General features: G+C 35.8%; 2 protein-coding genes across 2 annotated transcripts in view; one reads left to right on the top strand and one right to left on the bottom strand.

The window, feature by feature from the left end:
- Nucleotides 1-2,108, top strand: part of Lamtor2 (Late endosomal/lysosomal adaptor, MAPK and MTOR activator 2) — a 49,804-nt gene extending 47,696 nt beyond the window's left edge. Inside the window, exon 3 of the mRNA XM_090390581.1 lies at nucleotides 1,767-2,108. Coding sequence (XP_090246707.1) covers nucleotides 1,767-1,913 — 147 coding nt within the window. The 3' untranslated portion in view covers nucleotides 1,914-2,108. The remainder of the gene's footprint in view (nucleotides 1-1,766) is intronic.
- The window catches only part of LOC150108021 (cytochrome b-245 chaperone 1-like), an 82,004-nt gene continuing 58,717 nt past the window's right edge, over nucleotides 2,107-25,393 (bottom strand). Inside the window, exon 5 of the mRNA XM_090390578.1 lies at nucleotides 2,107-12,316. Within this exon, the coding sequence (XP_090246704.1) occupies nucleotides 12,097-12,316 (220 nt within the window). The 3' untranslated portion in view covers nucleotides 2,107-12,096. The remainder of the gene's footprint in view (nucleotides 12,317-25,393) is intronic.

The following is a 25,393-nucleotide window of genomic DNA, read 5'->3' as shown; positions in this document are numbered from 1 at the left end:
CGAAAAAACATGGCTATGAAGATTTGCTCCAATGAACAAGTGTTTAAAGATGAATTTAAAGGTATCAGCAATACTTTCCTAAAAAATACTATCAACAAAATTCTATATACGACCTCACTTAAAAACAAATAAACTAGACTACAATAAAACTGTAACCATTCCATACATTAAAGGGATCAGATAAAATAAAGCCACCTTATTAACATATATACATTAGTCAGGCGCTATCGGCCCCGGGGGGGGACTTTTGGCCTCAAGCACCACATGTCGCCACTGGGCACGGTCCTCTGCGACTGTCCGCCACGTTCTGGTCTCCAGCCCGACAGCCTGCAGGTCTTCCTTCTGATTCGCCCATCTCTTTCTTGGTCTCTCTGATCGGGGCCGGGCCTCCCACGCTTGTCTCACAGTCCTTTCGGGGTACATATGGTACAGGCGTCCCAGCTACTGAAGACGCCGGGCTCGCAACTCCATCAAGACGTCTGTTGAGTTGTATAAAGCGTGTATGGCAGCATTGGACTGCCTCCTCCAGACCCCGTCTGCCATGACCCCTCCATAGATACGTCGTAGCATCTTGTTCTCGAATACTCTCAGGCGATCGGCTTGTCTCGCCGTGAGAGTCCACCTTATTAAACCTCCTGCAAAATTACTCAACTCATCCAAAGACCTACTCTCTCTGCTGGCCCACCCTGGAGTATACTGTATTTATTGCACTAATCTACCTTACATAGGAGAAACAGGACGCACAATTCATATCAGACAAAAAGGAACATAAACAACACATTAGATGTAATAACTATGGCGAAGCTGGCCTTTCTGATCATGCTCTGAACACTTTACATAGAATTGACTGGAAAAGTACATGTTTATATCACACCAAAACATGGTATGAATGTAAATTTAAGGAAGCCTGTGAGATTCTTATCAACCACCTTAACTTAACAATGATGGTCTAAAAATCCCAAGAATATGGAAGGCACATATTCTACCCACTTAACCTTTCTCCCTAAGAGTTAACTATAAATAAGACCATAGGTAATCCAGAATCTTAAATCTAATATAACAATTGTCATGTTAAATTAGGACACTATCGTTATTGTAAGAAAACTATATGAAAGAATGTTTTTCTGATGTTATCTTAAATAGAATATAGCTTTGATGTAGTTTTTTTAAATTAATTTTTTATTTTATTCTATTTTCACTAGAGGTCATACCAGTAGAATAGACATTGATCAAATCATTCTCTCTTTAGCATACTGTGTGAAATGTAATTCATCTTGTCTCTGTATATATGTGTATCCTCCAGGTGATGATCTTAATATGAAGGTCGAAACATCAGGAAATTGTCATAATAAAATAGTTATTTATAGCACGGTTGTAGAGTCCATAATTTGTCTAAAATGAAATTTTAGACAAATTATATACAAGTATAAGTAAACAATGTTTGCACATTAAGTATATGTGCTTTGCATTATGGGATACTAAGGAAAGGCAAGTGATGTGAAGTCATTAGCTTCTATATACGAGTTGCCCAGTTCTGAAATTACTTCAGGTGCAAACTTTGTTTGCTTACACTTGGATAATTGCTTACACTAACTATATATCATGGCACAAGTTTTTGGATCTCCTCAAAGTAGTCTCTTGCTAGTGTTTTAACCCAATCCTTTGCTGTTGAATTGTTGAGTTACTAATATATTTTTTTTGGGGGGTGGGGGGGAGAAAGACTTGATTTTTGTGTTTTTACATTATGTTTTGACATTTTATTTCAGCAAGGGCGAGTTGCAGTTACACAAGTTGCAAACTTATTACTATGTCTGTTAGCTGAAGAAAAAGTTGAATTGGGAATGTTAAAGGCAAAGACTGAAGCTCTAACAGAATATCTGAAAGAACCACTATTACAAATTGCATCTGCATAGATGTCAATGTTTCTTTGAGTGCTCATTTTTGTAATAAATTTCAGAACTATTATTTTCAAATTTTAAGCTTAAGGGCTATTTACCATTTTTTGAAAAATGGTAAATAGCCCTTAAATTTTTGAAAAAAAAAAGCATAAATTAAATTTGTATTGTATAATGTCACATCTCAGCTGTAAATAAAAACTACACTGAGCATGGCTGTTGCACTTTATTGTAACCCAACTGAGATTTATAATACATTCAAGACCATGAAAAGCAGTTTATTGCTTTCATTAAATCTGCATTTGAATACAATTTGATATTATTACAAAGATTCATTAAACTGATATCAGTATACATCCTTCTACTTAAATTCTGCAGTTGGACATTAGTAATGTCTAAAGCTGGAATGTAAAATATATTAAAAAGCTCACTCAGTACATTTAAGGCTGATTTTCTAAAATTGTATCAATAAGTATAAAAAATGTATTACTGAAAATGTACATTTAAATATTGCTAGAACACTGAAAATGAAACTTCAATTTACTTTTCATTAACCCTTAAACGAATGGACATTTTGCATTTTTTTAATAGTGCACTGCAATGGGGAAAATTCATTTTTATTTTTATAACAGCAATATACTTAATACCATTTTTAAAATAATTTTGAATTTCTTTCTGTGAATATTAGTGTAACCCTGCTCTAATATTACATTCAAACCACCATTTTGCTACAAGACTTTAATTAACCAAATGATGATAGTTGACTCTCACTGTAGCAAACATGTAAGTGAATATTCTTGATAGTACTGTGCCTACAAAGTTCCAGTTTACTTTTTTTTTTGTAGTTTATTATAGTCAACTGTATAGGAAACATGATTTGAAAATCTGCAGTAACTATAGAAACAAGTATGGAAAACATCAACTATATGTCAATATTTAGATTAAGACTTATCGTGCACAAAGGTAGAGTTTTTCTTCCTGGAAAACTCTGGATCTAAAGATAGATTTGACGGTTGAGTTAAATTCAAACTACCTACATGAGAGCTCTCAGAATACATTATACGGTGGTGAACAAATTTAATCTGAACAAGCCAAATTTTTGTAAAATTTTTGGTTTGGTTTTTGTTCACAGTAATTTTCATTTTAGTTCACTGCTGCATGTTTTAACTGTTCTCTACAATGTTTATTAATAGTGATGTGCATTTTTAATAGCATAAACAAGTTGACATTCATTGTGCTTTATTTTGTGTAGCTATAAAATGGATACATCACCAACAAAGCATTCAAAAATATGTATTCTTTCTCAGCACACATCCATGACTCAAAGACAAATTGCCAATGAGTAAGGTGTTAGTTTGGATACTGTTAATGCAATTTTAAAGAGGTTTAGGGAAATGGGTACCTTTTTTTTTTCTCTTGAGAGAAAAGGAAAACGAATCCAATATTGTCTGATCTAGATTAATGTTTCTGATATGACAGTCCATTGAAGATTGGAAGTAGGCAGGACTGTCCTGCCCACAGACCCAAAAAGAAAACTGTTTTAGGCTATGCAGAAAAAGAGGCTCCAGTGGGCAAAAGTGTACAAAGATTGTTGAGAAGTGGAAGGTCATATTCTCAGATGAGAGCCATTTCTTTCTCCAAGGAGAGCGAGTACTCTAAGTTCACAAATCAGCTGAGAAGACTTCTCCTACCCTTCTTCTAAGCTCCTAAACACCCAGCTAAAAAGATGTCCCAGGAATAAAAAGATTTATTCCTGCCATGTAATGGATAAAATTTCTGAAATACTTTGAAGGTAAAAAGCAACTTTCATCTCACTATGCAAGATCAAGATTTTTACATCCTCCTAAACCACCACATCCATCCCTTAAAAAACCCAAGAGTTTATAAAAATTATGTACAGACAAGATAATCCAGCGATATCCTCATGTCAGAACATTCTGAAGAAGTGTAAACAAATTCAGATTAGCCTATCATACAACCTCGAAGGTCATCCTGTGCTTTGGCAGAAAACAGAAATAATATACGTGGGCCATAACTACTTTGTGAGAAAATCCAAGGAAGATGTAGAAATATACTATGCGCATCTACTCAATGCAATAAAAACCAAGGCATCTATCATCTTACAGCATTTTTATCAAGAATATCAAAGCACATAGATTTCGGATGTAGTGGACATATTTTGAAATGAGAATTCCAGCTAAGAATATATGCCATCACATGTCCAAGCCAGTTTTAAGCTGTTCATTGTATTCAGTCTATTATTTAACTGATATCTAATAAACTCTCCCAAGGAAGTGTATGTAAAGGTATACAAAAGTAGTAGAGAAGTGTAAAATTTTATCTTAGAATTATGTGGTCTTTACACTGAAACTTAAGTATTTCTATACAAAGGTGCTATATGAGACATAAAAATGCCATCTTGCTAACTTTTTTTTTTTTTAATGTGAAAAACTAGGCCCAATTTTGAAGTTATTTCTTCCTTGTCCCTCATTCCTTTGTATTTTCCTTGTCTGATTTCTTCTGATGAACTGTTTATTCTCATAAGATAATTGTGTACAACTGCATAGATTTCTGTGACCTTAACCAAGCCAGAACTTTATTTAAAAGGTGAAAAGCAAGCTTTTATAGGCAGTTTTTTTTTATTGCCAATCCTGTGACTTTTTAATATATGACTATGACTTCATAGCTGTCATCAGCATTCTGATTGGTTTCAGGTTCCTCTCATAGGTTTTTTCCTACCTTCTCACTATAACTTTTTTTTTTTTTTTTAATTTGCACTATGTGATCTTTGAACTTCAAATTCTATCCACCAAGATCCCTTGCCTCCTCAGTTTCTTGCAGCATAACCCCACTAACATAATATGCTGCTGGAAATCTCATCATGCCAAAGTGCATAACTTTACACTTATGACTTTCCTTTAATAAACACATGCTGATCCTTGTAAAGTACAGCTTGTTTGTCTACCCATTTAGAGAAGTTTATCTTGCCAACTTTTCTAAAATCTTCACTACCAAACCAGAGATATTGATAGTTTGGTAGTTAGACAGTTTTTGCACCACCCTTGTACAACAGAACTATGATACATTATTTCCATTGCTGTGGTATCATTCCTGAGCTGAGACTCAAGTTATACAAACATGTGAAAGGCTTAGCCAATTCAGCTGAACATTCCTTTAGTAAACAGGCTGATATTCCATGTGTATTGATAAATTCTTACCCAGTTTATGCAACAGCTCTTCAACCTCATTTTCATGAACCTCTAACTCTTTATCCAATGTAACATAGTGCACCATGTTACATACACCTGGTTGATATATTTTAGCAAAGTGAGCACTCATTAACTGAACAATCTTATTAGCTTCTGACACTAGAGAACCATCTGCATTCAGTCAAGTTATTCTTTCACATTCATTCTTTCTTTTGTTTGCAGCATAACGATAATTCTTTTGGATTGCTTTATCTTACATGGCCAATTTAGCTTTCTGCACAATACTTTTTACTTTTCTGGCCTGAGCTTTATATTTATATATTTCATAACTCCTCTCACTCTTATTCTCACGATATTCTTTCCACATTATTTTCTTCTCGTGGGTTTCTTGCTTATAAGGTTGCACATCTATTTCACTCCCAACTTATTTATTCTTCGAACACTAGGAATACATTCAGATACTGCCTCATTTCGGCACTTTTTCAAAAATTCCCATGCATTGCTGACATTTTTCTCATGGTATCAGTAACTGATACCATGAGACCAAAGATAGTATTCCCTTAAGTTGATAATAATTTGCAGCTTTGTAGTTCAATGTATAACTTGTTCTAATCGGAGCATCAATACAATTAGATACTTCCCAAGAAAGCACAGCATGATCTCTACCACCAACTGGTGGTAAAACAACCGTATTCTTAACAGAGACCACTTCTGATGCTCTGAGCAATCCAACACCCTTTGATCTCGAGTTCCTTCTTTCACATGCTGCTTGAGAAAGTTGTCTCGCAACAATTCATTAAATTCCTCATCTACGCAGTCAATGTTTGGAAAATTAAAGTCACCTATAATGAGCACTCGTTTGGTACCCATAAGGCTAAATTAGTACCCACCATATATTTCATTTTGTTAGCATCCACTTCACACCAAGATAGACTGAAACTCACCACTACACGGACACTGTTTTCTTGTGTTTCTACCCTAACTGGACTTAAGTCATCAGATGTCATTCGTAAAAATAGTATATCCATTACACTTGATCCCACTTACCACATCTAATTCTGACAGCCAGGTTTCACTAATGCCAACAATCTTAGGCCACATCATATTCAATAAAGCAATGAACTCAACCCTCTTTGTTTCTGATGCTCCTGGCATTTGTGTATAGACAATAAATTACCACCTAGTCTATTCTTATAATTTGATATGCAATCTATTTAGCCTTGTTGTCAAACTTTCTCTTTTCCCTCCCCAGACAAACTTAAAAGGTAATTAAAATTATAATGGAATTAACTCACGTAAAATATTATTTATTAGTAGAATTTTTGCCTGAGTATCACAGGCATCTTCAGTACATGTATAAAGCTAATTAAACAATAACTGACAATTCCAAAAGGCGGCATCTAAGTAAACTAAAAAAGTTAAATATATATATATATATACACACAATTAAAAAGTTAGGAAAGATTAGCTAATTTATAAAGTACTATCTCCCACAAAGGGGAATAGACATAAACCATCGGATCTGTTGAAGTTAGGAGAGTGAAGTAAAGTTTCACATGTTTCTTTATAAAGTCGTTCCATGAGGAAACGACTTTTGTGAAGGACTCTTGTCTTGTTCCAATGAATTCTATGTCTAGTGTTGATGGCATGTTCTGCAAGTCCAGGCTAGCCGAATAAAGACAGATCTTCCTGTTTGTCCGAAATAAGATAATCCACAAGAACAAGGAATCTGGTAGACACCTGGATAACTGAGATGTGGAAATTTGTCCTTTGGAGAAATGAGAAAGCTGGAGATTTTTCTGAATGGTTGAAAGGCAATAAAAATATTTAGTGGTTTTAAAACTTTTGCTATGCTTTCACTAATGCCTTGTGCATAAGGGATAGGAATACGTGTTATTTCTTCTGTATTTGAAGAGGAAGACATATCAAAACTACTCAAAGCTCTTCTTATATCCATTAGATAAAAAAGAGGAAATAATGAACCTGAACAGTCTGGACTTGCAGAACATGCCATCAACACTAGACAGAGTTCATTGGAACAAGACAAGAGTCCTTTGCAAAAGTAGTTTCCTCATGGAACGACTTTATAAAGAAACATGTGAAACTTTACTTCACTTTCCTAACTTAAACAGATCCAATGGTTTACGTCTATCCCCTTTGTGGGAGATAGAAAATATTAGCTGATTTATAAAGTACTAACTTTTTAATTATATATATACTAGGGGGGCTCTGGCGCCTACGGCATCCAACCCCCTAGTTCCAGGCTGATAAGCCAGTAAGACAAAAAACGTTTCGAATTTCAGCTTATCTTTTTATATATATAGAGTAGATATATATATATATATTTTTTTTTAATAAGTTAAGAAATTTATTGACCTTTTTTAGTTATCTTACATCAGCTACTTAGGTGGCACCTTTTGGAATTGTCAGTTATATTTCGCCTGTGATACTCAGGCGAAAATTCTACTAATAAATAATATTTTAAGTGAGTTAATTCCACTATATTTTTAATTATTGTCTACTCATAGTATTTCCTTACTGAAACATAGTTAAAAGGTCCGAACCAAAAGCATATTTTTCCATCCCTTCATAACCATTTTCGAAGACATATCTTTATCACATCTGTATACCATAGCTGAACTTTCAAGCACATTTTTCCCATTCCTCCCTTGATGATTTAGTTTCCCTGACTCTCTGCATTAGGTCTTATACAAGAAGTAATTTTTCCAGTCTCCTGATGCCAAATGAATTCAAGTGTAGGCTGTCCTTCTTATACAAGTCTTTTCTGCCATCAAAATTACTTTACACATCTAAAAATTCACCATTCATTCTACGCAGTCTGTGCATGAAGTCATTTGCTATCATTGCCCTCCTTAATTCGGTACTATCATATCTGGGTAGTAAACCTATAATTTTTACTCTCTCACTTCTTCCAACAGACTTTTCATATCTTCTCTCATATTATATTTGTCGCTACTTAAAAATTATTAGTACCTAACCAGAACTACCATCTCTTCCTTTTTTTTTTTTTTTTCCAATTATGTCTGTCATATCTTTAATTTTTGCCCCTAGGAAACTAAAAGTGGTGACTCCCTCGGCAAGAGCAAATTTTAAGATTGAATCACTATACCCTATCACCGTTTTTCTTAGATTTTAACTGACTTACCTTGTTATTAATATTATGATTACCAAGTTCAGTGCTTTCCTGCCTGTTCTTGTTCTGATCCTTTTTCTTATCCTGTGTTAGTTAAATGTTTTTCCACTTTTTCTAATTCTCTAGTCGATTTCCTAATAATTTCTTTTAATTGAGATATTTCTATTGTCAGCTTATCCTTAGATAAATTATCATCAACACTGCAGCAGCAGCACTTTTGCTCATCAGGACAAATGCTCTCCCTCAAGTAGAGCATTTGTCCTGATTCCCTCAAGCTTTAGACACTGCCCTGTTGTGACAAGTTTTTGGCACCATTCTTAATAGCAAAAACTAATATTTTCTGTAATTATGTTATAAAATGCTGTAGTACAATAATTACACTAAAAAATCATAGATCTTTCAGAAGCTTTTTTGAATCTGAGATCAGCATGTTTAAGAAGAACCAACATATTCTCCTCTAGCTATCTACTGAATTGTATGTTCAGATGGAATCTGTTCAAATAATGTGAAAAAGTTGTAAATCTTTTGACACTGGTTGTACTCAGAATATATCATCCACATACCCCCATTTTGTTTGAATGAATGTGGTACTGCACTGGAGTTGATTTCAAAAGCTATAAAAAGTTTAATGAATTGCAGCAACATTCTTAATCCCATGATCAGTCCATCCTTCTGATTTTAAATTTTTCTATTAAACTATTACATACTGCTTAAATGATGTTGGAAAAAGTTAAGTATGTCAAAAGGAAATAATTCTAATTTACAACCAAACTTGCTAAGACGGGGTTCCTCAACTTTGGGGGGGGGGATAACTTGAATCCAAAAAAGTAGGATGCTTGAAAGAAAATTAAAAAATTTTTAGGGTTGTAACCTATAAATTTTATTTAAATACTGTACATTTATTTATCTGTGAAACTGAATATGATTTTCAGAGATACGATTTTTACACCCAGGAACTGCACAGTTATTCACCATTTTTAAAGAACCAAAATATATTTGACATATTTAGAAAATATGACATGTCGCACACACACACACCTTCACACTAAAACATTGCCAAATTAAGCCCACCTATCAAGCACAATGTCTTATCATCATCATCATCATCAAATTCCTGCCATGTACCCTCAAGGGGTGTACAGGATAACAATGTCTTATCAATTGTCTTTATTAGTTGCAAACTGATAACAGCGAAGTTGGCTTAACAACAGTGATGTGCTGAAGTGGTAGGGTTAACATTAAGATTATCATTGCTCCGCTTTCCCTTGCAATATTCTGAGATGCGTATAGTAGTATGCATGTGTACTTTTTCCCCCCCTTGTACATTACTTTTTCCCATCATGAGTGGTGTTAAAAAAAGAAGATACAATAATTCATATTGTATATTCAATATGGATTCACATCAATCATCATTAATGGAGAAGAAAGGCCTCAATGTGTTATTTGTAGCAAAGCTTTGTCAAACAATTCTATGAAACCAACAAAGTAGAAGCATTATTTGCAAAAATATTCATCCTCAGCACAAGGACAAAAGCTTTTTTGAATGTCATGGAAACTCTCAAAAAGATGAAGCTGGATTCAACAGGGGGTATTCCAAGAAATGAACCACAAAGGTTACTGGAGGTTCTTGTGTCATAGTACTTGGAGATAGCAAAGCAGAAAATGCCACATACAATTTGGGAAACTTTGATCAAGCCTTGCACTCTCAAAATGGTGGAAATTATGTACTGAAATGGATTGGAGAAAAAAAAAAAGCAGCTATTTCACTATCAAACATGTTCAAAGGCAGATTAGCAAAATAGCCAATGACATCAAAGATCAAGTTGTGCAGGAGACCAAGTCTGCAGCATTTGACTTATGTGGCATTGTGTTCCCAAGATATATTCACTCAGATTTATTTAAAGAGGAGTTTCTCTTTTGCCAGACTATAAGTGGGTGATTCTTTCAAGGTTACATGGTGGTCACCATCCATTGAGTAGAATTTATGGAGACAAAAGCAATTACCGTATTTGCCAGCATATAAGACACACCCCCTTTTTTTGTAAACGTTTTTCAGGAAAAACTTTATCACTGAATATTATAATGAATTTACAGTATTTCAAATATAAAGTAATAAGTAGGTCTACTTTCAACAAATACCTAATCTAACTAGAAAAGAGTACCTGCCTTTTAATCTTCGTCAAAACTCAGAACTTCATCTCCAGAGCTAAATGAAGAAACAGTTGAAACCTCTTCTGAATCCTCATGCAACAAATTGTCTTCTGTACCATCCAGTGCATTACTAATGCCACACTTCTTAAATGATTTAACCACTGTCTCAGTTTTCACAGCATCCCATGAAGCTTTGACCCACTCACAAACTTGCGAAATGCTAGGCCTCTTCCTGATGGCGTAACCTCAAAATCTGAAGACTGCATCCAGCTGTTCCACTTCTCCATCATAAATACCTTAAATAGTTTATTAATACAGGCATCTAAAGGTTGAAGCTGACTAGTTTAGACCTCCTGGAATTACAGCTAACTGAGTTTTCAATTCCTTGAGTTTATTTTTAATATCTTCTGTTCTGTGAAAACAAAACTGATCCCATACTAGCAGGGCATCTAGACCAAATTTTATCTATCCATAACTTCATTCCTCCTCCATCCATTCAGCCTTTTGATCCACTGAACTCTAAGTAACTGGAATGCTCTCACACACTGCAAGGAAGCAAGAAAGAAATCGCATGACTTGGAACAGAGAAAATGTCCAGAAACGAAAGTAATAAAAAACTGAGTATCGGTGTATAAGATGCACCCTGTTTTTCAGACCTATTTTCAAAGAAAAAAAGTGCGTCTTATACACCGGCAAATACGGTACTTTACTTAAAATTAAGAAAATAACATTGATATAGAGGTTGAAATATCGAGTATTATTTTCTTAATTGTAAAGTAATTGCTCTAACACGTGCTTTTGTCTCTATAAATTCTACACAATGTATAAGTTGCATTTTTTCACATAAAATGTGATTTTATGTGAAATCTCTGCATTTTTTCACATAAACTGGAGGATAAAAATAAATATTCAAAGCATGCCATTGAAAATTGAAACCTTTTGACTTCTCCAGTGGCTTGCTTTGAATTTTTATTTTTATCCTCCAGTTTATGTGAAAAAAACTTTCACTGGACACTTGCTAATTATGTGGCACTCATGTGAACCCATCTTTAAGTAGATGTACTATCTGGTGATTTTTATTTCACATTTATGAAAATAGAATCATCATCAAGGCTATGCATCAAAGATAATTGAGGGTCACTGGATGAAACACTGCTATGAGATGAAAATAGTTTAAAAAAAATCACTGAAATCAAACTAAAAGTTCAGACCCCGTTTCGTTTTCTACAGACAATTTGCTGCTTTTTTTTTTTTTTTTTAATGTGCCAGGATATTAAATATTCTAGTGCATCCACTTAAGGGTTAATTTCAATAAAAAACATAATTTATCAGTAAAATCATAAACATATTACTCTACAAAATACAACAAACTTATTTATAGTATGTTAGGTAACAGGCATATCTGGACGGAATGAAAAAACATTACAAAAAAATAGCAAAATAGGAATTGATATGTTGCTCATATATGCATATTTAAGAGCTATGTCAAATTCAAGTTTGTTTGCTATATAGAAATATGGCAGAACATATATTCCACATCAACACTTAAAATTAAACCATCAGGGAAGAAAAACTGGCAATATGACACTTACAGATATTCATGATATATATATCTAAACTGATGTTTGAACAATAAATTCAAATATTAAAGTAGTAATGCAACATTTGATTAGAAGTGCAAAAGAGTTCATTGTATATTTACTGATGTCACTTGTTCAGTCATGCATGGGGCATTCTGTGTATCATTACCGTTTGTACTTCGTCGCATCTCTTCATCTGATACATTATTGCTCCCGCTAGAGCTACTCTCAGATCCAAAATAGCTGCTATCATCATGACAATCAAGATATTCAAGGCGATCCAATTTCAGAAACTTGCGTATCTTGTCTGCAATAGCTTCATGATGACTAAAAAATAAAATAAACAAAAAACAGAATTCGAATTTTGAACTTTTAAGCGTATGCAATAGGGAGCAAACTAACCAGCACATAAAAAGTTTTAACATAAAATTCCTGAAATGGGACTAAGCTGAATGCACATAAATATTTTGTTTAAAAGCATAACTTATGGACAAGCTCTTCTGTTTTATTTTTTTCCCTAAATAATAGCAACCCTACATTATTAGCATGTTGAAAGCATACAAACAGATTGCGCGGTAGGACCTACTGAGTTATATATCATTCCCAAGTATAATCAGTCAGAGAATATCTTTTTGCCACTGTGGATGACATTAACTGCAGAGTAAAACTGAATACACTATTATAAAGTGAAAGAATTCTACTTACTAAAACAGATTTCATAAAAATGATTTGGTAGAGAAAGTTTGAGCCAAAGCAGATCAAACAGTTGGGATCAAGGATTTGCAGTCTGGTATGGTATGTCCATTCTGACACAAGTGCTGCCCTTGTAGCAGAAAGAGCTTTGTAATCTGTAGTTTGGGCAGTTGAGGTGGACAGGACTGGCAGCTGTTGAGGATGATAGGCTGTTGGAGTTCTGATAGGAATAGTAGTTCTGGTTTAGATGACTGGAGGTGGTGGTGCACATCATTTATATTGCTCCATGGGAAGTTGGCTTCACCAACTTCCCATGGAGGTTGGTGAAGTGGATGTGGAAACTTTTTTTATTTATTTTTTGGCAAGATTTAGTGTTGATGGGTTGTTTGGTTGGATTTTTTTTTTTTTTGTTTTTTATGGGTTTCTGAACTTTTTTTTTATGGGAGAATTTTTGAGATCCAGAGTAAAATCACATTTCTTTTAGTTGTGGATCATTGTGTTTGGTGAGGAAGAGATAAAGAGGAAGTGGGGCATGCAGTGAGAGGTGAAAGACTTATAAACATACCATCCACACAGAATATTTAGTGAATATTCATCCTTGATCTTCACACCTGTTTCCCAGGTGTGAAGATCAAGGATTTTGTAAAGCTGTTAGTTTGTTGAGGGGGGGGGGGGGGAGAAGTGAAAGAGTTCATTGTTTTGGCAGGTATAAATAATTTCAAAGATGAGAAATATGCAATGAGAGAGGATATGAAAGAGCTGCTGAAAAAAGCCATACTGAAAAGTAAGAAAGTAAAGATTGTGAATGTGCTGCTCAGTAAGAAAGGCTATGATTGCTAATTAATCAATGAGAAAATTGTGGAGACAACTGATGTGCTGTTTATAGATGTATGGAGCGAATTTAATGGACAAAAGGACATACATACATATATATACAGGGTGTTCGGGATAAATTTGACATATTTATAATTAATTATATTTTTCCGTAAGTTACATGTATTAACACACACTTCTCTTCATTTAAAAGTTTGGACCCTTCTTCATTCATATACAAGATGTCAGAAAGGATGGATAGCTGGAACCCACCTGAATCATGGAAGAGAATAACTTGTATCATGATGATTCGTGCCCGCCATCAAAATAAGGATATTACGACTGCTGCCCAATGCTCCCTGAATACAGTAAAAACAATCAGGCATGAACTAGAGACTTGCAATGGTGACTACGAGGATGTAGCAAGAAGAAAGATCCCTAGCAGACGATCTGATTGCGTTCGTACAGCAGAATTCCTCGCAAATCTGCAGGAACAGGTGTTGAAGAACCCTGGCATTGGAATTCGGGCTTTGTTCGTGGAGTTGCTAACTGTAGTCAAGCCCTGGATAACAAGGGTAGCCAATGGTAGGCCGTATGTATGGCAGCAGGATTCGGCCCCTTGCCACACCTCTGGGAAAAGTCAAAAATGGTTGTCTGAAAATTTCTACGACTTCACCAGTCCAAATGTTTGGCCTCCAAACTCCCCAGACCTTAACCCCATGGATTATTTTGTATGGGGCGCAGTTGAAAAAGACACCAATCGCACTTCCAGTAATACAAAAGCCCAGTTAATGGATAAAATTAAAACAGTTTTTGCGGCCCTTCCCAGGGAGACTGTAGCATCAGCTTGTTCGAGGTTCCGAAGCAGAATTGAAGCTGTGATCGATGCTAATGGTGGTTATTTTGAGTAAATCTTGTTGATAGTATTGTAATTAACTCTGCCTGTAATGTTTTTTTGTCAATTCATTAAATTTAATAGATACAAAGAAGATTTTCTTTTTCCTTACGAAACTGTCAAATTTATCCCGAACACCCTGTATATACCTGATGGACTGCATTTGGAGTCAGCTGTTTGCAGAAAGTTTTGTTTAGTGAGAGTTTGGAAGTGCAAAACCAGGGAAATTACAAATATTAGGGAGGGATGAAAGTGAGCATGTGTCTGGCCACTCATGAAATAAATGAGTGTGAGTGCCGGAATGGTCATGCAGAAACAGTCATTCCTGGGATAAATAAGTAAGAGTGCAGAACCGACCGTGAATACCTGGGTGTAGTTTCCCAGGTATTGAATTTGAATAGGCTGGTAATGACATACAAGAGTAATTGTGAGCTTATGGGGAAGTTTGAAATGCATGCATACAAATGCCAGAAATATAGATCAGAAATAAAGGAGAGGAGATTTTGGCACTGGTCAGTTCAACTTGACCAAAAATTATCAGCTTAATAACACTTAGGATCTCCTTTCACTGTGATAACTGCAGCAATCCTATACATACTTTCCACAAGTGTACAATAGCAATCAACGGGAATTTTTAACTATTCTTCCTGTAGACATGTAATATAGGTCCTGTGGGGCGAACATCCTTTGACCTAACCCAATGCTCCAATTCATCCCACAGATGTTTAAGAGAGTTGAGATCAGGGTTTTGTGGGAGGCCAGTCAAGTTCCTACTTCGTAGTGTTTCTGTAGATACACCACAAAGTAGGAAGCACTGCATTGTCCAGATACATCTCAGAATTCAGTATTCGTTACACCACAAATAGAGGTCTGAGTCCAAACTGGGACCGTACCATCACACCGCCACCTCTGAATACACATCTATCTGCTCGATAGAGGATGTAGTGTGCTTTATTGCTTGTGCATAATACAACTTTCCAAGCTTCCACATCCCACTGTACATGCTGTTTGCACTATTGAACATGACAGTGCATGTTGGTTCAGGTAATATGGGGCTTGCATATTGGGGTTTCAACATGATGGCTCACAACATGGGTTTCCTACCATAGAAACCGATGTTGTAGCACTCTACAGTCATATTTGATGAGTGTGGTGGGTTATCCACTGTGGTAGCACATCACTTCACTTCCTGCATTTCCATCTCAGTATGGTATCATTGATAGTTGACCTGGGATGGCGCAATTTGTCAACAATTTGCTGAGCAGATCCTATCACAATGTCTCTTTCAAACTCCATCAGTTCCCTTCTCACAGCCATTTCACCTGGACACAGTTGCACTGACTTGAGACCATCATATGTCTCCAAAGATCTATCTATAACTAGGCTTACCATACCCACTGTGGTAGCACATCACTTCACTCCCTGCATTTCCATCTCAGTATGGTATCATTGATAGTTGACCTGGGATGGTGCAATTTGTCAACAATTTGCTGAACAGATCCTATCACAATGTCTCTTTCAAACTCCATCAGTTCCCTTCTCACAGCCATTTCACCTGGACACAGTTGCACTGACTTGGGACCATCATATGCCTCCAAAGATCTATCTATAACTAGGCTTACTATACGTCCCGGTTTGAAGGTATGGTCCCAGCCAGTTTGTCATTTCGTCCCGGTTATTTGGTAAAAATTTAAAAGTGCAGAATATACATGCAGTACAAAAAGTACAGCCTCGGAAAATGGCGATTAGGCAATACGAATACCCCACTTTGATTCTGGCCTGTACGCTTCGTCGCAAGTCATTGTTGAGCATGTGCAATCTTAGTTGAATTTAGATTGCGAGTCAGTGTTTCTTTTTGGTGTGTTGTTTGTGATTTTTTTTACTTCATTAAATTAATTTAATCCCAAAATTGCAAAAAGAAACTGTGTGTTTACAGATGAATTAAAAAAGGATTATCTGTTTTTGAAAAACGTTTGTGGTCATATTGACAAAGTGAAATGTGAACAGTGCTCTTCAGAATTTTCTGTGGTTCATGGTGGGCGTTCGGACATAAAAAATCACTTGACATGTGCGAAACATAAGGCTAGTCTAGCAGTGGCAGGAACTTCCTCAAAGATATTGTCATATTTTAAAGGTGCTGATCCAGTGACAAAGAATTTTTAATAGCTGCTAAAGAAATAACTTTTGCATTTCATGTTGCTATTCACAATCTCAGCTTTAAGTCTGCCGATTGTTCATCTAAATTGATATCAAAGCTTTTTGAAACAAAGTTTAGACTGGATAGAACAAAATGGGAAGCTGTCATTGTTAATGTGATTGAGCCACTGTGATTTCATCAACTTTGTGAAGATTTAAACAAAACAAATTTTGTGACGATATCAATTGATTCTTCCAACAGGAAAGAAATTAAAACTGTACCATGTGTTGTGCAGTATTTTGCACCAGATTGTGGAGTAAAAGTTAAACTTTTAGACTTTCAATCAGTTCCCGGTGAAACTGCAGAAATACTGACAAACCATTTAATGCCAGTTATTAAAACTCATAATATAACAAAAAAATTATTGGATTTTGTGGAGATAACTGCAATACCAATTTTGGGGGCGTAAAAATGGAGAGGAGAAAACAATATTTACAGTCGATTGATGAAGGAACTAAAAAGAAATATTGTGGGCATTGGTTGCGGTGCTCACATCGTTCACAACTGTCTTCAAGCTTCAGCTGATGTTCTACCTTTTGAAATAGAAGTTTAGTAGTCAAAATTTATAAATATTTTCACATTTATACTGTTCGAGTCACTCAACTAAAAGCATTCTGTGAATATGTAGATGTAGAGTATAAAAAGGTTCTTCAACATGGCAGCACCCGTTTTCTTTCGCTACTTCCAGCTATTGACAGAAATCTATGAGGGACTGAAATCATATTTTATTTCACAAGAACACTGTCCGGTGATGATAAAACAGTTCTTTGATAATGATTGTGGTGAAATGTATTTGTGCTTTGTGCACGGGCAACTCAAATTGTTTAACAAGTCTATCTTGATTATGGAAAGTACAAAAGCGAGTGCAACAGATATTGTCATTGAACTTAGAAAATTAAAAACAAATCTCGAGGAACGGTGTGATAATAATTTATACCTCAAGAAGCAAAAAAAGCTTTTTAGAATACTGAAAAATAATGGAAGTATTAATATTAATATAATACTACAAGAGTTTACAAAATTTTATGACTGATGTCTTTCTTACATTGAGCTTTGGGAAAACAGTTTTGGTGGAGCAGAATCTTTTACTTGGATAAACAACAATTAATTAACTTGGTTGGAAATTGAAGCTTCAGGTGAAAAAATTAATGAAACTCTTGCAAATAATGCCTTAAACATGGACGAACTGTTTGATGAAGTGGTGATTGCAAAAGCTTTTTCGTCGGCAAACTATGACATTTTGAAAAATGCAAGCTGCGAAGAAAAATGGATACAACTATTCAGTCATTTCAAAGAAAAGAACATTTCATTGCCCAATCTTGTCCAAATTATAGAATACATTTTCAGCCTGCCAAGCACATCTTCACCTGTTGAAAGGATATTCTCAATAATGCATTACATGTGGTCTGGAGAAAGAGGTAGAATGGCTGAATCAACAGTAAAAGCTGTATTGCGCTGCAAACTTAATAGTGAACTAAATTATAGCGAATTTTTCGACACGATTAAAAATTATTACTACGAACTGTTGTTTTTTGTTAACCACTCCATTATTTAGCCTTTCCAATCATAAGTACTTAGCGTAGGAGGCATTACTTTCTGTTTTGAGCAAACTCTCAAAAATGTCGAGGTTTGATAAAAAAAATTTATGGTAAGTCTATCTATAACTACAGTAGCAACTCTACCTCCAATTGGGAAAAGTGACCATGAAGTTTTGTTCTGGGAGGTTGCTTAACATGTGGAATTCTGAGTCAAGAAAGTGTTGATGAGGAAAAACAAAACTGGCAATTATGACAAACTTAGGTGACAGCTTGGAGCAGTGCCATGGTGGTATAGGAAGCTACAAGGAATGAATGTCAGCAGTACATAGGTAGTGGTAAATATAAGAGGGGCAGTAGGAGACTGCATATCCAGGGTCAGGAAAATAAACCAAATACTAATTAAATGGATGAGGAGCATTATAAAGCAGAAGTTGCCAAAGAAGAAAGTATTGTGGAAGGAATATAAAAAGGCGATCAGCATGTTCATGAGTAACTAGCAAAGGAAGGAAGGCTAAATCAGATTATGAGAGAAAATTAGCTAAGCAGGTGAAAAAAAAATCCAGCAGAGTTTTTTTCTATCAAGCAAATAGAGGAAGGATAACTTCACTCAGTGCCGATAGTAGAAAAGTGACAGAAGAAATAGTTAAGTTACTAAGTGTTCGCTTTGCAAGGGTATATCATCCAGGTGGAGATTTTGCAGTTACTGATGTGAGAATTGAAGTAGATGAACTGGAGATGGTATGTTCAGCTTGTCTGCTATGAGAATGTGCAGTGCTTCTGATGCAGTTGTTTATGTCTCAACTCTGACAAGGTTCCAAGGGAGTGGAAAGTGTGTAAAATAGTTCCTTTACATAAAGACAGCTCTAGGACAGAAGTAGCAAATTACAGAGATATTACAGAATTCAAGAATGGATGGTTAGGAATATGACACACTATAAGAAGCAGCATGAGTAATACAAAAACAGCTTTGTAAAAGGTTGGCTCTTGCCTTAGTCATTTATTCACATTTTATAATAAAATGACAATGGAACTGGATAAAGGAAATGCTATATCATGATACTGCTGAACTTTGGAAAGGCATTTGACAGAATACCACATGGAAAACTATTACATAAGTTGGAGCAAATGGATTGGACAGGGGCTGGCTGACAGACTTCATAGGGCGATGGGGAAGTGATGTGGGGGAGACACTCAGTTGTTCATTAACAATGCAAAACTGTGGAGGGCAACAGTTGATAAAGGTGATATAGCTATCTTGCAGGATGATCAAAATTAATCGCAGTGTGGACAAAGGACAATATTCATTTAATAATGTTGGAAAATGAAGGTAATGCACTTTTTTTTTTATCACCAGAAGTCAGGCTAAGAAAAAGATTAATTAACAGCATAGATTTAATTTATCTTATAGAGTGCAACAGATGTAGCTTGGTTTCCTATACATATGTATCCTGATGATGACCTCAATACAGGGGTCGAAATGTCAAGTGTTATTTTATTAATAATAAGTAAAATAATCATTTCAACACGTGTGTTTTGTGTCCCTAAATTCGGATATATGAATTCAGAGGATGATGTATGTGATATCAAGGTGAATGAGGGTGACTAGTGGAGTGCCAGAGTACTAGGGCCACTATGTTTTAATTTGAATCTTAATGATATAGTGGAAGATTTAAGTGGGGAGATATTCAGTTATTCATTAACAATGCAAAACTGTGGAGGGCAATAGTTGATAAAAGTGATATAACTATCTTGCAGGATGATCAAAATTAATCGCAGTGTGGACAAAGGACAGTATTCATTTAATAATGTTGGAAAATGTAGGTAATGCACTTTAGAATGAAAAGATTACACACTTTGCATCATACTGATGGTACTGGATTACAGAAAACTGAAAAGACTAAGGATCTGGAGATGATGGTGGGGAAAGACTTGAAGTGTTCAGGTGACATATTGCAAACGTTGGCAAAATAGCTCAAGATGTTGAGGAACACACTGACAAGTAAAGATAGGAAGATTATTATCTCTCTTTATAAAGGTATGATTCAGCCACAGCTTGACTACTGTGCACAGATTTGGTCACCTGGGTTTCTTAGAAATCAGCAGGTCGTGGAGAGAATTTAGAAACAAGTGACCAAGTGGGTGACAGGTCTCTGGGATGGCTATGTTTATAAGTTACTAAAGAGATTTTATAAGACTGATACAAAAGAAATTTTTAATACATGAGGAGTAGTGAGAACAAGGGATCACCTCTAGAAGTTCTATAAGAATGTGATTATAGTTCGCCCACAGTTTGTAGATCTCTGCTTGGCATCTTGCCAAGAATAGTCGATTCATGCTGAAGGAGAGAAAGAAATGAAGGACGTACGAATTGGTCGCCAACATGCGAAATCACGTGCTTTATAGGTAAAATTTTCCAACTGTTATATAAGCAACATAGTTAACTACAATGATCATAAAAGAGAAGTTAATTTTCCGATGGGTAATAATAAACAACTCATCCCACAATACCGACTGATTACCCTATTATCAGAATGGATTCTCCTCCTGTTGACATGTGCAGAAGTGTCTTGAATCTGTGGGCAAACTATAGTAAGGATGTGCAGACGAGGTTCTTTGCTCAGAGAATGGTGAATGAGCGGAAGAGATGTGTGCCCCAATAAGTTTAAGGAGAGGTATAATCTGTGTGGATCTCCTGTGATGAATCTTTTGACTCCAATCATAATAAAAATTTATTCAGTATGACTTCCCATATCAGCTTTGCTCATTCTGTTGTCTATTTCTACGTTTAATTTTCCCATCTCCACAAAAAATTATGCTTAAATATTATAAACATTTCACTTCTTTTATATAAAGTTTCTCCAGTCAGTAAACAAATAATGTTTTCAATGTTTCTGCTTATTTCATTTTATTGTGATTTTCACACCAAATTTGTTAGTAGTTATTTACTTACCAGCTATACGTAATTTTTAGTGATGGCAAATTAAATACGGAAACAAATAGAATAGGCAAACCTGACATGATATGCCTATTCTGTTTCAAACCAATAATCGGCAGTGTTCTAACTAGTTTTAAGTTATGGATCTGAGTGCTGGTAAGAAATAAAGCACTGATCAAAGAAAGACTAGATACCACAGAGTTCTGAGAAAGATGAAGGGGAGTGAACAGTTGGCATCAATGACAGAATCATATTAAAAATGAAGATATTAAGAAGGAAGCTGACATTATTAGCATTCAAATGTGTGAGCAGAACTGATCTAAGGTGGTATGGTCACTTAAACAGAATTGGAAAGGAAAGTTAATAAAAACAGGTATTTGATGTCAAGAAAACAGACTCAGAGGTAGATCAAGGTCTACCTCAGAGCTAGGTGGGCTGCAGTCAGAAGTGCTCTAGAACAGCGTTCTTCAACCTTTTTACACCTGCGGACTGGAGAAAATAGGAGAAATATTTCGCAGACAGGCTGACGGCTAAGACAGAAACATAAACCAATGTAGATAGTATTGTTGTGTCCTGAATAAACCAAGAAAAAGAATTACCATTTTTTTCAGGAACAACTCTCTTTGAAAATAGGCAGAGAATGTGATGTGTTGGCCATAAACTGGAAATGTATATATATGTATATAACGCTAAGATAGGAGTAAGAAATTATATAACAAATGAAAGAAAATTGTAAGACCTAACCTGTTATGTATAAGGGTCTGATAGAGAAAATATTTAATGTATTGAATTAATTTAAGAACCCCATTTTATGTGTCATGAGGTAGCAAAATCTGTAAACTAGAGTCCAAGGGTCACTTTTTGATCGTCTAGTGTTACGTGTGCCTGGGGGGGGGGGGGAGAAATTATGAGAAAGAGAAACTAGAGTGCTTTCTAAGAAAACACACCAAAAAGCATGTGCGATGTAGTGGAAGGAGCTGGACGCCGTGACGAAAACCCACGTGATCGCGATATACGAGAAACGCCGGGAAGAGCATGAAAACAAAAAGGTCAAGCAAACCCCACTCGAGGCTTTTTTGTTCCTGTTTCCTGACCTCTCGGACATTGGTCCAGTCCGCACCCACGGAGAAGTTCCAGGCTGGCCGTAGAGGGTATGAGTCATCTGCCACAGAATAAGGAATATGGCTAGCTATTTCCTTGGACTAGGATAGCTATGCTATATCGTGCGGCGGAAAAACCAAGTAGATGCTGTCCGTTCTGGCTAAGCTCCTGAGCCATATCGCCCTTCCCGCTGAGAATCTGGCCGTACAGTCGTCGAAGGTGACCAGACGAGCAGCAGACTGAGAAGAAGTCTTGATGCCCAGACAAGGCAGAGGAAAGGAACAAGTATCATTTCAAAGATGGTAATGTAGACTCTTGTATTATATATTCATGGTTAAGGAATTGTGTGTTTTCCAAAGAACGTTTTGTGTAGGGGACTTATTATATGGAACTTTAGGAACTGCCTCCAACTTGGCATAGACCCATCTTTGTTTGAGAACTGTCTGCCTAGAAGGGCTCTATTTAATTTGTATGAATTAATTGTGTTAAGTGATATAACTGGTGACCACGTGAGCGTAGGATGTGTGATAACTTGTGATGAGATAATGTTAGGTTACATATAGAGGTGGTCCAAGCAAGTTTGTTCATGTATTTCATTAGTAGTAATGAACCAGAGATCTTACTAAAATTTGATTCAGATTACCTAGAATTAAGACTTTCATGTATCATTTCTTTAATTAATAAATATGTTTCTTAGTACCTGCCTGATCTGGTTTAGTATATGAATTCAAACAGCCACTTATAAAATGATCATCAAACTTAGCGGGAAGAACCCACGCGTATAATTTAACAAAGCGGAACACAACTGCATGCAAGAATATAGTGGACAGAAGTTAGAAATTTACTGTAGTTTAGTTACTGTATATCACTCTGAGAGAGCCATCCTGGATAAGAGTCTCATCTATCCTCGGTATTGGCTGGTGCAGTTAAAAAATAAATTTGTCAATGCTTATCAGGTGGACTGTCTCAGAAGATACGTTTAATGGCCGCGTCTCATTCTAGGACAAAGCCCTAATCATAAAGTATCCTACACGTGATTAAACTTAAGAGTGGCCAAAGATTTTGTTTGTTTAAAAAGGGGAAAGATTTAAGAGAACAACAAGTTACGTGTAGACTAACCTCAAAGGCTAAAAGGGACAAAATATAGAAATAGAGTATATATAACAGTATTTTATTTATTAAATCCAACGTTATAAAATTATGATTTTTAGCTAGTGCAACATCTGCTGCTGCTTAGAGGTTAGAAAATTTGATGTACGTGGCTGGAGCGTTGTTTCTGAGAGACGAAGAAATTTTTGGCAGACCGCCAGGAAATTTCTGTGGACCACAGGTTGAAGAACAAAGCTCTAGAAGACTGAAATATTAGATATGACAATATTGGTGTGCTGACAAGTAATAGACTTGAGGAAAATTTTTGATAGGGGATTAGTAATAATGTAAACTTAATCACGCAGTACTGTCATTGTATCCTGTACACCATTTGAGGATACAATTAAGAAATTGATAAGGATGATGATGAGTTATTCAACTTAGTTAAGGAATCATGTATAACTTCATCTGCATAAAGAGGCTGAGATTAACAACCCCAATTTTGTTATCAGGTCTGATGCCACTTTCCTTCATAACATGATCTAGATCAGGGTTTTCCCAAACTGTGTTCTGCGGAAAGTGAATAAGTGTTCTGTGAAAAATTATCAAAATTAATATGCACCCGCAATGGTTTTAAATGCTGTGACGAGTGCCTGATTTTCACACGTCTGAAAATCAGGTGCTCCTCACTTTGCGTGTAGATTGTGCTATTAAGGCCAGCGTGCACTGGCCGCGACTCAGCCGCCAGCAGTTGTCGACACCTCCGAGCACAAGTGAAGTATGGAGGTATTTATTCTTTCTAGGAAATGTGTGGTCACAAGCAAGGTCAATGCAATGTGCTGCAGCCTGGCACGCCTGTAGTGTTCGCTGTTGCATTTTTTACAATGCAATACGGCCTGCTAGAAATTTTTCGGCGATAGTGTGAGCTTAGCTTTACATTGAATATGAGACTGATGATACTCGACTCTAACCAAGGTATTCCGTAAAATTTCAGGATTTGTGAAGTGTTCCGTCGTAGGAAAAATTTGGGAAACACTGATCTAGATAGATACAGATCCTTGCATTTCCATGATTTTTCAACTATTTGTCTGAAAGTGAAAATTTGATCCTGAAAACCACTATTTGGCTTGAACTCAGCTTGCTATGCCTGTTTATACAGAAGCAAGAAATTATGATGAGTGAAAAAGTCCCAGACAAGATTAGAGGTGTATTCATCCCAAGAAGGAAAAGTATTTATGTTAGAGGCTTAATGGAGTGAAACAGCACTGAGAAAGGATTAAAAATATTATTTAATGCTTCCAATATTTCATCTCAGTCACTGAGAGATTGTTAGGGGGTACAATGGGAAAAACTCAGGTTAGTGGCTTAATGAAGTAAAACATCACTGAGAAAGGATTAAAAATATTCAATGATTCCAATATTTTGTCTCAGTCACTAAGACATCATCAGGGAGTACAATTTGTACATAAATGACCTCTCACTAATCCCAAATCTTTTTAAACTTCAAGATCTCCATAACTAATGTCCTAAATGCTCTTTTTTTTATTATCATCATTATTTGTGTGAGAACAGTATTGTAAACTTCGTTGCTATGTTTGGATTAGAAAAGTATGGGAACAGTAATCAGACTATGGAAAGAAGCAGAACTGAAATGATGGAGGTCATCTTATCAGGTACTATTTGCAGTGCCAAAGGACACAAGAATGAGAGTAGCATAGTGAAGGATATATTGTAGGAATGAGCACACGAGAGAGAGCTTCATGTATCTAGAAGGAGAGCTAGTTAAGAAAAGAACGAAGGTATTATTTGGTATTCTGGAAAGTAGACGGACAATTTCTGTTAGATCACTTCTTAGAGCAAATGAGCTTGTTCAGTAGAAATAGAGAAGGTAAACCAGTTTGAGCTGTGAACACTGAAATCCCCAAGGAAGATAATTTTATTGTTTGGACATCTGGATTACTGGCCAACAACTCTGATTTGTGGGAATACACGTTATTTTGCATTTGTATTAAAAATTTATCACATTTGAAATGAACAAACTGAGTCTATTCTATAGAAGAGATAGGATCTGTTTTTAAGGTATTAAAACTTATCTATTACCAAACTGAGCATATTTTATTGTTAAAATCAATCTGTCTTGGAT

Source organism: Typopeltis vanoorti, chromosome 3, assembly GCF_054136105.1.
Source record: "Typopeltis vanoorti isolate ZY-2024b chromosome 3, IOZ_Tvanoo_1.0, whole genome shotgun sequence".
Lineage (NCBI taxonomy): Eukaryota > Metazoa > Arthropoda > Arachnida > Uropygi > Thelyphonidae > Typopeltis > Typopeltis vanoorti.
Note: the sequence above shows the minus strand (reverse complement) of the source record. Positions and strands in the feature narration are given on the sequence as shown.